The sequence below is a fragment of the Liolophura sinensis genome, chromosome 6 (genome assembly GCF_032854445.1).
Source record: "Liolophura sinensis isolate JHLJ2023 chromosome 6, CUHK_Ljap_v2, whole genome shotgun sequence".
NCBI classification, from domain to species: Eukaryota; Metazoa; Mollusca; class Polyplacophora; order Chitonida; family Chitonidae; genus Liolophura; species Liolophura sinensis.
The window spans coordinates 38,026,083-38,040,835 of record NC_088300.1 but is presented as its reverse complement, the minus strand read 5'-3'; the positions used below and the strand labels follow the sequence as shown (position 1 = coordinate 38,040,835).

General features: G+C 40.5%; 1 protein-coding gene across 1 annotated transcript in view; it reads right to left on the bottom strand.

Moving 5' to 3' along the window:
* Positions 1-6,915: 6,915 nt before the first annotated feature.
* LOC135466484 (X-ray repair cross-complementing protein 5-like) overlaps positions 6,916-14,753 on the bottom strand; it is a 27,019-nt gene continuing 19,181 nt past the window's right edge. Inside the window, exons 16-19 of the mRNA XM_064743984.1 lie at positions 10,512-10,673; positions 9,944-10,041; positions 8,857-8,949; positions 6,916-7,411 (exon numbers count right to left, since the gene is read on the bottom strand). Of these exons, the coding sequence (XP_064600054.1) occupies positions 7,295-7,411; positions 8,857-8,949; positions 9,944-10,041; positions 10,512-10,673 (470 nt within the window). The 3' untranslated portion in view covers positions 6,916-7,294. The remainder of the gene's footprint in view (positions 7,412-8,856; positions 8,950-9,943; positions 10,042-10,511; positions 10,674-14,753) is intronic.

The following is a 14,753-nucleotide window of genomic DNA, read 5'->3' as shown; positions in this document are numbered from 1 at the left end:
TGGTGGAACATCTTCACAGGGCCTGTCAAAGAAAGTCGCAGTATTTCAGGTGAAATTATATAGAATAAGACAGATCAAGCCAGGCGAAAAGGTAATAGATTATATTTGAAAGCCATTGCATGTACCGGTCTCTTTACCTCAGTTAGGATTTTGTTCTCAGTGTTCATGTAAATAGCAAATTACACGCCCCCCCCCCCCCCCGCCCCACCCCCCACCATGGCTTAAGCAGAATTAGGTAAAAAACAAACAAAACACCAGTGATCCAAGAGTGTCAATCTTATGGTATTGTCATAAAGGGTGCCCGACCTTTAATGGAACCAGTCTCTTGTTTACAAGGTGGTCACTGTCATCTATCCGCAACTGTATAGATTGGTCAGATTGCTGTTTGATAAAGTACGGTGTAGTGCACTAAATACCCCTCAACTATGAACAATGTTGCAAGCAATAATATGTTTACAAGATCATGGAAGTACAGGCAGAATCACGTAGAAAAACGATGGAACGATGGAACATCCATTTAACGTTGCTTTCGCTGTCATTGGATATAATATAAGCGCGTGATATTGTCATAGTTTGCCACGTGCATTTGTTTACATCATAGCATATTTGCATGTTTACATCACGTGATCAGCTTCCCTATATTCATATTCATGAACGTTGCAGCATAGCAATTTCCTAATATTACGTAAGTAACATACTGCGGGACTGCTCAAAGTCATGAAGTGAGTTGAATGCAGTGACTGCCTGAATGGAGACGCTGTTTCGAGTCCTTTATTTATTTTCACTTTCTTACGTCAAAAGAGGTGAACATAGAGTATTACATGGTGTCAGGAGTCCAGAAGAACCCTCGAGATGGCGGCGAACGTGAAACAGATGTCTCCCATGGATTTCGACAGCGGTAATGTTGCAGAAAACTGGTCATGATGGAAGGAACTGATGCACCTCGTGTTCACCGGACCGGATGCAGACGAAAAGCGGAGCGAAAAGCCGCACAGTTCTTGATAAACATCGAACAAAAAGGCAGAGACATTTGCAGAGCAAGGCGCTCGAGTGGTGAACTTTCAGAGGAAGATTCTAAGAAGCCAGAGAAACTGTTCGAACTTTCCAGTACTACTGCAACCCGAAGAAAAACACGTCGGTACAACGTAAGTTATTTCATCAACGGGGTCAAGGTCCGTCAAAATCGATAGACGAATGGGTCACTCAGTTAAAACTCATTGGCCGTGATTGTAGTTTTCATGATCTAGACGACATGAATAAATATAGGGTTCTCATGGGCTCAAATTCATCTGAAGTTCAGGAAAAACTCCTCTTAGAAGATGATCATGACAAGCAGGACAATTCTCAATGTGGTCGGTGTGGATATGAAGTCAGAAACTTGCCCAGCAGTGGGAAAAACTTGTATGAAATGTGGCATCAAAAATCATTTCAAGACAATGTGTAGGTCTAAATCAGCTCATGCTGTTTGTGAAGATAATCATAACACAGATACTTACACTGAGGACAATGTGCTATTTTTAGGTACAGTTAACACAAAAAACAAAGAAAATGAAGCATATGCAAAACTCTCAGGTGTAAACTGGATACTGGAGCACAGGTAAACTGCATTCCCACAGAAACATACGAAAGACTACTGTCAAGCGAGTACCTCTACAAACACGCTTTCTCCCCAAGTTATCAGGATATGGTGGTAATCAGCTCAAAGTTACAGCTAAATGCACAGTACCAGGCAAATATAAAAACATTGTTCAGAACTTAGAGTTTGTAGTTGTGGATAGCCCAGCGAAACCCCTCCTACGTTTCAACGCCTGTAAGTTACAACACCTGGTGAAAGTGGTTATGACAATTGATCAGCCAACGACAAAGCAGTTTTTGACTAAAGAATCAGTGATTAAGGAGAACAAGGATATCATCACAGGGCTTGGTTGTCTTCCAGGAAAAGCAAAAATTAGACTCAGTCGGCATGTCCCCGTAGCATTAAGGGATCGTGTCAAAAATGAACTAAAATGTATGGAGTCAATGGGCGTTATCAGAGCCAATGACGAGCCCATAGAATGGGTAAGTTCAGTGGTGGCCGTCACGAAAAAAGACAACACACTGCCGATAAGTATCGACTCGAAGGATTTGAATGAAAACATAATGCGAGAGCACTATCAACTTCCTACAATGGAGGACATAACACATATACTGGCAGGTGAGAAATACATGTACGGCTCGACGCAAAGTCCGGGTACTGGCAGATCCAGCTAGATGATGAACTCACAACATTTAACTCTCCCTTTGGCAGGTGGACATTTACACGCTTACCTTTTGGCCTTGTATCAGCCCAAGAAATCTTCCAAAAGAAAGCACGCGAAGCCCTTAAAGGCCTTGACGGCGTTGAGGTTTTGATTGATGACATTCTGCTCTACGCACCAACCCTAGAACTCTACAATGAATGACTCCGAGAACTACTTCAGAGATGCCGTGACAAAATCTGCACCCGAATTCTGCAAAAATGGAAATTGGGGTCACAGAGACAAAGTTCTACGGGCACACTCTCATGTCGGAAGGTCTGAAACCTGACCCAGACAAGATTAAAGCGATTGATCAGATGCCGACCTCTACCTCGAAAAAGGAACTGGAAACGGTGATGGGTATTACCTCACCAAGTTTGCCCCAGGACTTGCAACAGCCACAGCTCCAATAAGAGAACTCTTAAAAGAAGATATTAAGTGGCTATGGGACGCAAATTGTGACGAAGCATTTGAACAGGTGAAATCCATCATCACGCGAACACCAGGAACGGTGTTAGCATACTATGACGTCACCCTCCAAGTAGACGTTTTAAAATCAGGCCTTGGCGCAATCATTCTTCAAGAAGGCAAACCAGTTGCCTTTGCCTCACGAGCACTTACGCCGACACAGAAAACTATGTACTGATAGTAAAAGAAATGTTGGCAATTCAGTTTGGGTGTGAGAATGATTTGGATGATTCAAAGTGCTATGATTAAGTTTATTTGCTATATTAAATTGTTCCAAATTGTGTAATCTTGACATTTTTTAAAAAGAAATTGACAGTGCACTGCAATTTTATTTGACAATTTTATTGACATTATTTTGCAGCGTGCCCTCTGATTGACAATGATTGAAGTATGGACCTGAAATATTAATTTTAACACTACTATGAAAGTTTAATGGATGGATAAATTTGTGTTTGGCTTGAAAACTTGGTTAACCACGGAATTAATTTGACATTTGACTCCAACTCAAGTTTTAAGTGCCTCTACAAATACTTACAGTTTGCAATGTATTCTATTTTGTTGTAAACTGAAATTGGTTGCATTTGAAGCAAAATTTGATGAAGAGTGTAATACCACTAGCTTTTCTTCAAAAGAAAGGGGAAGTCCTGATGGACTGACATGAGACTTACCGGCATTTGTTCACTTTATTGGTGTTAATTTATTTACTTCATTATTGTTTTACGCCGTACTCAAGAACATTTCACTTATAGGGCGGTGGCGTGCATTTTGGCAAGATGAAACCGAGCAGAAACTCACGATCATCAGCAGGTTGTCAGAGATACTGCGCCGCGCTGGCACACTAACCACTCAGCACGCAAGGCTCGGGTCGGGTCGTACCAAAGGCCACCAGCATGAACAGCGCTACAAGCTCCATCTGCTCACAGAGAACTACAGGTAGGATCGAACCATCATCTCCTGTATCTGATTCATTGTTACACAAGCTGATTAACGACGAGCTGATCAGCCAGTGAAATATGCACCAATGGTGACTTTCTGTCCTTTTGGCGAACCATTTCAAATAAACCAACCCTATTTACAAGCGATTCTCAACGATTATTTTTATGCATGTAGATTTAATGTTTCATCATCCAGAAATAACAAGATGTGTTTTAACAAACATAATGATAAAATGTTCCATTCACTTTCAGGAAAACCTGAAAGTCTTTCTTTCTAAAACCTTCAAGTCTCCAACAAACTGCATATGCCTGTAAGTTTTCTAAAACAGATTGGCTTTCAGGTTTGGTAAACACTGCAACAAGTGAGGTCACGGTATTTTCTTGCAAGTAAAAAAAAACACAAAACATAGTATTTATAAATTTATTCATGTATTTTAATGATTCTTGCATGAAAATTAGAACAATAACAGAGTCAGAAATCTGTTTCTGAGCATACTGGTCACTTAGAAATGGATTTACACCTGTCTGCAACAACATGGATACCAGAACCAGCTGCTTCGATACTGATAATACATTTCCTCAAAACTGACCTCGGTTTCACAAAAAGATGGATTTACACCTGTCTGCAACAACATGGATCGGAACCAGCTGCTTGGATACTGATAATACGTTTCCTCAAAACTGACCTCCGTTTCACAAAAAGATGGATTTACACCTGTCTGCAACAACATGGATACCTCAACCAGCTGCTTCGATACTGATAATAGGATTCCTCAAAACTGACCTCGGTTTCACAAAAAGATGGATTTACACCTGTCTGCAACAACATGGATACCAGAACCAGCTGCTTCGATACTGTTAATATGTTTCCTCAAAACTGACCTCCGTTTCACAAAAAGATGGGTTTACACCTGTCTGCAACAACATGGATACCAGAACCAGCTGCTTCGATACTGATAATACGTGTTTTCAAAAATGACCTCGGTTTCACACAAAGATGGATTTACACCTGTCTGCAATGACATGGATACCAGAATCAGCTGCTTCGATACTGTTAATATGTTTCCTCAAAACTGACCTCCATTTCACAAAAAGATGGGTTTACACCTGTCTGCAACAACATGGATACCTCAACTAAATGCTTCGATACTGTTAATATGTTTCCTCAAAACTGACCTCCATTTCACAAAAAGATGGGTTTACACCTGTCTGCAACAACATGGATACCTCAACTAAATGCTTCGATACTGTTAATATGTTTCCTCAAAACTGACCTCCGTTTCACAAAAAGATGGATTTACACCTGTCTGCAACAACATGGATACCAGAACCAGCTGCTTCGATGCTGATGATACGTTTTTTCAAAAATGACCTCGGTTTCACAAAAAGATGGATTTACACCTGTCTGTGCAATGACATGGATACCGGAACCAGCTGCTTCGATACTGATAATATATTTCCTCAAAACTGACCTCCGTTTCACAGAAAGTCGCAACCTACCACAATCAGATACAGTACGTATAGAGATCATGTATTTCCTTTCTTCCCCTGCCTACAGGCTGGACAGGTGTTAAGCTGACTAGTGTAATGATTAACAAGAAACAGACTTAGGTTTGCGATTCAGTTCCACCTGAGACGGCCATAACAGCTACATCTGTCTCAGTTACACGATCTTATCGTCTAATAACAAGTAATATTTCAATTCTAACCTAATACTATCGGGGTAGAGCGAGCAGAGGTGCTTCCAATATGAAAAGTGTTCAAACTTCACATTGGCAACATATTACTTTTTCTACACTCAACTCAAAATACCCTATTTCTTCTGATTTTTCGGACTGACATTACTAGTGCTGAAAGCAGAATATTACATCTTTCCCTCAGTTTTTTTGAAAAGTAAAGATATGAGTACGATGTTTATTAGAAAGTCTAACCATGTGAGAAAAAATAAACTAAATACTCCTTCTGCAATTACATGTATGCTGGCGAAAAAGAGCAGACCACGTGTCCCAAAAATAAGAAGAAATAGGGTCCTCATTTAGGCATGTCTTAAACAGTGCATCAAAATCTTTGTGCATGCTCATTGGAGCACATCTGTATCCACAGGGTAACCCTGGCTACAGTGTGTTGACTTGATTACTGAGATGCTCTGTGCAAAATTTCACAGTGAGTGGGCAAATATCTTGGTAAATGTCAACCACAGATTAGGATTTGATGCTTTGATGCACTGTTTATAATGCCAGATTGTATGTTCGTATTTGGAAATACGAGTGCTGTAAAATTTCTCTGAGTATTACATGGGGAATATTTATTTATTTATTTGATTGGTGTTTTACGCCGTACTCGAGAATATTTCACTTACGTGACGGCGGCCAGCATTATGGTGGGAGGAAACCGGGCAGAGCCCGGGGGAAACCCACAACCATCCGCAGGTTGCTGCCAGACCTTTCCACGTACTGCCAGAGAGGAAGCCAGCATGAGCTGGACTTGAACTCACAGCGAACATGGGGAATAACCATCCTTTATGTAATACCCCAGTACCTTTACACCCACTGCAAGTTTCTGAAACATTTTTAATAGCCATGAACTGTGTGAAATTTAGAGTTCTTTTCGCAAGTTTAGCACTTTCATGTGGACCATTTCACAAACACAGACATGCTTACAAGCAAATATCTGTGACTGATACTGACAGGAAATCAATTTCTTGAGCAGTCAAATTTTTAACAGATTTTAACAGAGTTTCAATATATTTCAAAGATCTACATTCTAGCATCTGTGTGTAGAAACATGAACAACTACTGTTATAATCTACTCAGTCTATACAAGGATGTTAATGGTTCACGATGTGAGTAGCATAATGCATTAAGGCACGTGCTAATGGATGAATACACCGACATGACACGACATATAAACATTTCTTTGTCATAGCAATACATGTTTTATGAAGCAATGTTAAGAAAACGCTGCCGTGTTTATCTACGACAAGAACACAATACAAAGACTTTTACCCTGGTGTCTTAGCAATGAGAAGTGGAATTCAAGAATAATCACCAGAAGGCTATGAAGGACTCATAATTGCACTGGAAAACTGAATCGGCGACAGCTCACTGGGGGTGTGGACGGATGAGTGAGGAGAATTAAGGTTTTCTCTGTACAGGAAATGTGTCAAAATTATGTGTGACTACTGTTCAATTCACGTTCAACCAATACCCCCCCGCCTCCCACCCCAAAAAAAACATACAAATGTGCACAGGGACAATGAATCTTGAATTTTGTATAAAAATCAAATTTACAATAAAGCAAGCTCTTTTCAAGGCCTTTCGTGAATAGGGTTCTAAACCTCCAGTGTAAATCATTTTGATTTATAAACACCTTCTAAATAAAGACTGATCCATAACTACACTATTATGATGGTTGACACGCAAGATAACAATCTGTCATTTTTATGTGTGGAGTGAATTCCATTAATCACATACAAGTTATCGGCCAAGCTACTGGAATTGCAAAAAAAGAAAAAAAAAAATTAGAATGCCACAAAAAAAAACAAACAAACAAAACAACAAATATATGACTATTGATTTGTTACTTTCACTTTCTATGAACAGATGATCCTCTTTCTCAAACACCAAAGTGGTCATTTATGGCATCTATGAGATCTGCCTTCCTCGTGCCACTGGCCTGAATCTTCTCTCGTTTGATGAATTCCCTCAGAACAGGCACGGTCAATTTTCCCAGCTGCAACACAAGTATGTTATTCTTTTTGATATATTTATTTGCTTGGTACTTACTACCATACTCAAGAATTTTTCGCATGTGTAATGGAGGCCAGTTCTATGGGTGGATAAAATCAAAGTGCCAGGAGTAAACCACCCACATTTGGCAACTTTCCTGTTTCCTCCCACCATAATGCTGGCCACCATCGTATAAGTGAAATATTCTTGAGTACAGCTTAAAACACCAATAAAATAAATAAACAAACTAGAAATGCAAACCTCCTGACCGTCCTCCCTAAATATGTTGATCACTGTTGTAGGTCTCGTACGCTATTAAAGAGGCGGCAGCTTTGCGAAATCATGGATGGTGCAGTATAAACGCTCGAGTCAACAGATCATATAAATGCTAAGATACCATCTTATTCAATATTAAAGCAATGAGACCTGAATGCATTTTGAAAGAAACGGCATCATTTAAACGCTTCTCACAAGGAAACTGTTAATCTTAGCTCAAATCCGTTGCCACAGAAAGGCCATGTCTTGGGCTATAATTTGGTGCAAGTTTCAGATTTCTAGCTACCATACTTCTAGAGTTACAGTCCCTATAAATTATGTAACTAAATAAATTTCTTGAATATATCTTAAAACAGTTACAAAGATAACCAAAAAAAAAAAGTCGAAATACACCAGAGTGCAAAAAAAAAATCTAAATTCAAAAACTAGTTGTGACATTACAAATTTAACCAATGGTGAGCTTTCACAATTTCTAGCACAAGGCAATGATTTTTTCCAAACTTTATGTATCTCAGAACTGTCTACCCGAGATCAAATTTCAGAACAATCCGCTGGTTGATTCTTGAGAAGAAGATGTTTAAACATTTTCATATAACATCCAATATGGCTGCCAAACCACATGACCTAGAAAAACACAGTCTCCATGGTGCACAACTTCATGTATATGGGAGTTTAGCTGCAGAATTCCAGATCACTCAGTAAAACGGTCCAGGCTGTAGGTGGCACACAAAATCATTGGACTCCCAATAATCCAAATGAATTAACATGCGTGAGCCTCTAATTAGGCCTACTGAGGTTATGGTGTACACACATGCACATCCAAATTGGTAGAAGACAAGAGGTCTTTAACAGCCATTAGACTACACAAATGACAGACAAGCGTTGTTGACTGCTTCTTTATATCAAAGCCCCACAAATAGTAACAGCATAAAATACATACGGGTGGATTTGAACCTGCACCTAGTGTGTCTTTGAGAATGAAAGACAAGCACCTTAACCACCCAAATGACTAGCATCTCACACATGTAATCAAATGGACTTTGAGTAGAGAATTGTTAATCTGTCAACATGGATATATTGTTCTTTTACTTCCAGATAGGGCTTGATCCTTAGCCACAATGAGCCACAGTTACCTAGCTGATATTCTACCAGTCAGCCAATTAGCCAACTTACCCTCCCTTCTTGAGCCTCCTTCTTCAAATCTAAGTTCTGCGCTTCCTCCAGTTTGGCTTTCTTGGCAGCATCACCTCCTCCTGACCGTCCTCCCTGTTATAATGGCAAGATTTTTAAGAGTTCATCACTTGAAGCTAAAATCAGTCAAAATTTTAATAATTTCCTTTCATTTCATTTATTTTTTTGATCAGTGTGTTTCATGCTGCACCCAAGAATCTTTCAACTTAATGAATGTCGTCAGATTCATGGGTGAAGAAAGTTCAGAGGTCAAGCCTTCAATCCTCTACCTGCCCCCATCCTGTAGGATACTCGATGCACTTAATGTTAGCGGAACTGAACCCAGACCGGTTATGCATTTATTTTCTTATTTCACCGGAGAAAGAAAATACAACAAATAATATAATTTATATTTCAGAAGAGGGTAGAAACACATCTTAATGGCCACCTGCATTTGTTTGATAACTAATAACATGGCAGTGCATTCAATTTTCTCAAGTGTGCAATTTTCATTACCTTGAACCGTGATATCTCAGCTGAACGACATGACAAAATATAAAAAGATATGCTTTTTAAACTTTTTGTGGGATATTTTATCAACACATAGGCATTTGGTCTAGTGTTGTCTGTTCCTTTAATGCTATTCTCAAGAATATTTCACTGAGGCGCCTGCAGGTCGCTGACTTCAGACTGACAGATACAGCAAACTTCCAGTACAAGGGTGAGTGGACTGAACTGATCTGGTCCTCAGTACTATGACAACCATCACCCAGAAATTCTCATCAAAATTTCTATATAAGCCATTTACACAATAGTATCAAGCACAACTTGCACACATCAAATATAAAACGGCCGTAAGTGGGAAGGTCTGGCACAACCTGCAGATGGTTGTGGGTCTCCCCCGGGCTCTGCCCGGTTTCCTCCCACCATAATGCTGGCCGCCATCGTATAAGTGAGATATTCTTGAGCACGGCGTAAAACACCAATCAAAGAAATAAATAAATAATCAAATATAAAAAAAAAAAATGTGATAAAAATGAAACCAATTCAATATCTTTACATGACGCTGAAAGAGGGCATATTTCCATACCCGTTTTGCCCCGGGTACATAGCCATCTGGAAACACCAGGTCACTGAAATCCTCCATCACTTTTCCTGCTCTCTTCTCCATGCGCTTCACATCAGGCTCTGTAGCCAAGCAGCAAGGCAGTTAATTGCACAGTATTAAAACTTACACACAGGAAACGATAATGAAAATATCTTTTGTAAGTTTTGTGGGAGGTAGCAGGAGACTCTTCAAGAAATAACAACAAATTTATTCCTTGTTGAGTAACTGACACAAACATCAATACAAGTGGTTGTTTTTTTTTTTGTTTTTTGTTTATTTGTTCTTTATTTACAGTTTAGTCACATCATCTCAGCATCTCCTTTATACAGCAAAGATGTGCAAATGACATCACATTCAGCGTTCAGGTAATATAGTCTCTATGGAAATCATTTCCTAAATGTTAACCTCTTTCTGTTTTGGAAAAACACATAGGGTATTTTTTCAGCTTAAATTTGCAGTAAGTTTGAAGGTTGTTTTCAGAATCCACACCTTAGAAGTGGTACAAATGAGAGTTGAGCAGAAGACTGTCAAAGGTAGATAACTCACTGACCTGTGTAATCTGTGATGTCCTCTGGAGCGTCTCTGTCCAGGGCAAGAGCCTCGATGTTCCTCCAATGCTGCTGTAACACAGGGTTCTCAAAACTCTCACTGGAGAATGTGAACTGCAACTTTTTCACCATATCTTTTGCCTTATTGATCTGAGTCTCGTTTGCTGGAGAGAAAAAAAATAAAGGTATTCTAATATACATGAAAGTATACATTCTGATGTGTGGTATTCTGACAGAGTGATGTCCCTTTCCACAGTAAATGTGAGTTTATCTGCATGTATCCTTTTCCAAGAAATAAAGCAAGGCATTCAGAGAATCCTACAAGCTCAGCTAGACAAGGGTTTCAGAATAAAGATAAAAGTTGTAAAGTCATTGTGTAAGTGATTGCATAAGAAAGTGTATCCCTACAAAAAAGGACTGCAGAAATCCATATCTACAGAACAGAATGAAGGCAATCTGAATGTGTGTCCACAAAACAGGAAAATGGTAACAAATCTGGTAAAATCGCCAGAGAAACCCAATAACCTTCTTGTTCTCCTACGTGTAGGTAGGCATGTGCATAAAGATTGCAGCCCTATATGAGCCTTTTCTTGATTACAAAAAATGGTAAATCTGGCAAAGTCCATAAATCTCAAAAGCAATAAACTCAGAGAAACCCTGTATACATGAAATTGTTGCCCTGAATGGAAGCTTAATTTCTAGAGAGCATGTCTACTACAGAAAACAATCTTAAGTTTCCATAACTGGTCAGTTTTTGAAATGAAAGTCTATTAATTAAAATCAATAAAAAATATTCACAAAGCCTACAAAACTAAAACCAATAAACCAGTTCAGCCTTCCATCAGTTGGCCCTGCACGAGTACACAGGAGAAATGAAATACAAAAAAACCCCCACAAACAATACATAACTTTCTATTGCTGTATGTTGGAGATCCATGTATGATTGCCAATATACAGGAGCTGAAAAAAAAAGCTTAACCTGCCATCTTAGAATGTGCACTGACACACTATACCTTAAACTAGGGTTGGGCCTCCGTGGCTCAGTCGGTTAGCACGCTAGCGCAGCGTAATGACCCAGAAGCCTCTTTCCAATGCGGTCGCTGTGAGTTCAAGTCCAGCTCATGCTGGCTTCCTCTCTGGCCGTAAGTGGGAAGTCTGCCAGCAACATGCGGATGGTCGTGGGTTTCCCCTGGACTTTGCACGGTTTCCTCCCATCATAATGCTGGTCGCCGTCATATAAGTGAAATATTCTTGAGTACAGCGTAAAACACCAATCAAATAAATAAATTAATTAAACTAGGGAGCAAAAAAAGGCCTAACCTGTAATCCATGTGTGATAGATAGTCCAATATACAAGAGCTAAACGAAAAGTTTAACCTTCCATCCGGCTATGTGCATTTACACACCATACCTTAGACTAGAGACCCTATTTACCTCTAGGGGTATCTTCCACTGGTATCTTCCTGAAGTCATCAGCAAAAGGCAGGAAGATGACATGAAACCCTGGAGGGGTCAGCTGTACTTTACGTTCATCTTGTTCCTCTTCCTGGTAAGCACATCAGACGGTATATACACGTAGTAACAGTTTCAGATATACGGTTATAAAGCTGTGGTGTTTCAGAGCTACAGTGCATTTGCAGACAGTTGGACATCTGATTATAAGTCATATCCCATTATAGAGTAACGGTACATTTTGTCACATCTGGTTATACTGCAGTCATATAAGACACATAACAGAGTAACGGTACATTTTCAGACATCAGTTTATCCAGCAGTAATGTCTGATACATTTTAAAGTAATAGTGCATTTTGTGGCATCAGGTTATAGTGCAGTCATATCAGACATATCATAGAGAAACAGTCCATTTTGTGACATCTGGATATACTACAGTCATACCAGGCACATTATAGATTAACCATGCATTTTCTGATATCTGGACATACTGTAGTCATATCAGGTATTTTGTGACATCTGTATGTACTAGAGTCATATCAGGCATTTTGTGACATCTGGATGTACTGTAGTCGGACACACTGTAGAGTAACAATTCATTTTCACACATCTTGTTATCCTGTAGTCATATCAGACAATGTAATGTTGTGACAATCTACAGTGAACAAATGTTTTTGTTTACATTTGTAAGACTTTAATCTAACTTCAAGAATAGTGAGCTCTCCTTGTGTAACTGACTGGGTAATGATTGGGTAATAATAGACTAGCCTGCAGACTACACTGTATCCCACATCGAAAATACAGATGTAAAAGTTGTACAAGTGTGTCATGTTAAATATTCATGAATCCACGTCAAACGACAGGACAAAAAAACATTACATGGTGCCAGAAGTTTAAAAGAACAGTAAGAGATGGCAGGACTCTGATGGCAGGAATATCACTGACAGCTGGGTGAGATGGAAGGAGCTGATGCACCCCGTGTTCACTGGCCGGGCTCTCGTGTTCACTGGCCGGGCACTCGTGTTCACTGGCCGGGCACTCGTGTTCACTGGTCGGGCACTCGTGTTCACTGGCCGGGCACTCGTGTTCACTGGTCGGGCACTCGTGTTCACTGGCCGGGCACTCGTGTTCACTGGTCGGGCACTCGTGTTCACTGGCCGGATGTATGATCGGATCCTATGCCCATCATACCCACATCCTACGCCCATCATACCCAGATCCTACCTCCATCATACCCAGATCCTACGCCCATCATACCCAGATCCTACCTCCATCATACCTAGATCCCATGCCCATCATACGCAGATCCTATCCCCATCATACGCAGATCCTATCCCCATCAAACGCAGATCCTACGCCCATCATACCCAGATCCTACGCCCATCATACCCAAATCCTACGCTCATCATACCCCAGATCCTACCTCCATCATACCTAGATCCCATGCCCATCATACGCAGATCCTATCCCCATCATACGCAGATCCTATCCCCATCAAACGCAGATCCTACGCTCATCATACCCAGATCTACGCAGAACTGTACTGGTGACATACCTGGGGTAGAAGAGCAACAAAATATGGTGGAGAGTTTTTTCTGGGAATGTAACGGCATATGGGCACCACATCTCTGTCTAAACACTTTCTTAGGAGGCCAGTGAATAGGGTGGTACTGCCAGAAATCATCTGCAGAAAAGAACAGGGAAAAGATTTTCCTAATATACTGCGCCAAACATTCTACCCCTCAGACGCACCCAAATAACAGTGCACCCATCAGATTATGTAGATAAATGGATGTTAAATTTATAAGTAATATTGACTCTATAATTTGCTATATATTTAAAGACATTAAGTTAAGATTTATTAATATCTAAAAATATTTTAGCCCAAAAGGTTTTCCCACGCGAAACAAGCAGTGTCTCTCATTCCTAGTTTGTATGCGGCCATGCTGTCATACCTCATTCCCTTGCACCTCCTCGTTTGTCTATGGCTATGCTGTCATACCTCATTCCCTCGCACCCCCTGGTTTGTCTACGGCTGTCATACCTCATTCCCTCGCACCTCCTAGTTTGTCTAGACCATGCTGTCATACCTCATTCCCTCACACCTCCTAGTTTGTCTAGGCCATGCTGTCATACCTCATTCCCTCGCACCTCCTAGTTTGTCTACGACTATGCTGTCATACCTCATTCCCTCCCACCTCCTAGTTTGTCTACAGCTATGCTGTCATACCTCATTTCCTCGCACCTCCTAGTTTGTCTACGATCATGCTGTCATACCTCATTCCCTCGCGCCTCGTAGTTTGTCTGCGGCTATGCTGTCATATCTCATTCCCTTGCGCCTCTTAGTTTGTCTACGGTCATGCTGTCATATGTCATTCCCTCACGCCTCCTAGTTTCTCTGCAACTGTGCTGTCATATCTCATTCCCACAGGCTTCCTAGTTTGTCTGCAGCTATGCTTTCATATCTCATTCCCACAGGCTCCCTAGTTTGTCAGCAGCTATGCTGTCATATCTCATTCCCACAGGCTCCCTAGTTTGTCAGAAGCTACAGTGTATGCTGTCATATCTCATTCCCACAGCTAGTTTGTCAGCAGCTACAGTGTATGCTGTCATATCTCATTCCCACAGCTAGGTTTGTCAGCAGCTACAGTGTATGCTGTCAAATCCATCCCCATTCCCACAGGCTCCTTAGTTTGTCTGCAGCTATGCTGTCATATCTCATTCCCACAGGCTCCCTAGTTTGTCTGCCGGATATGCTGTCATATCTCATTCCCACAGGCTCCCTAGTTTG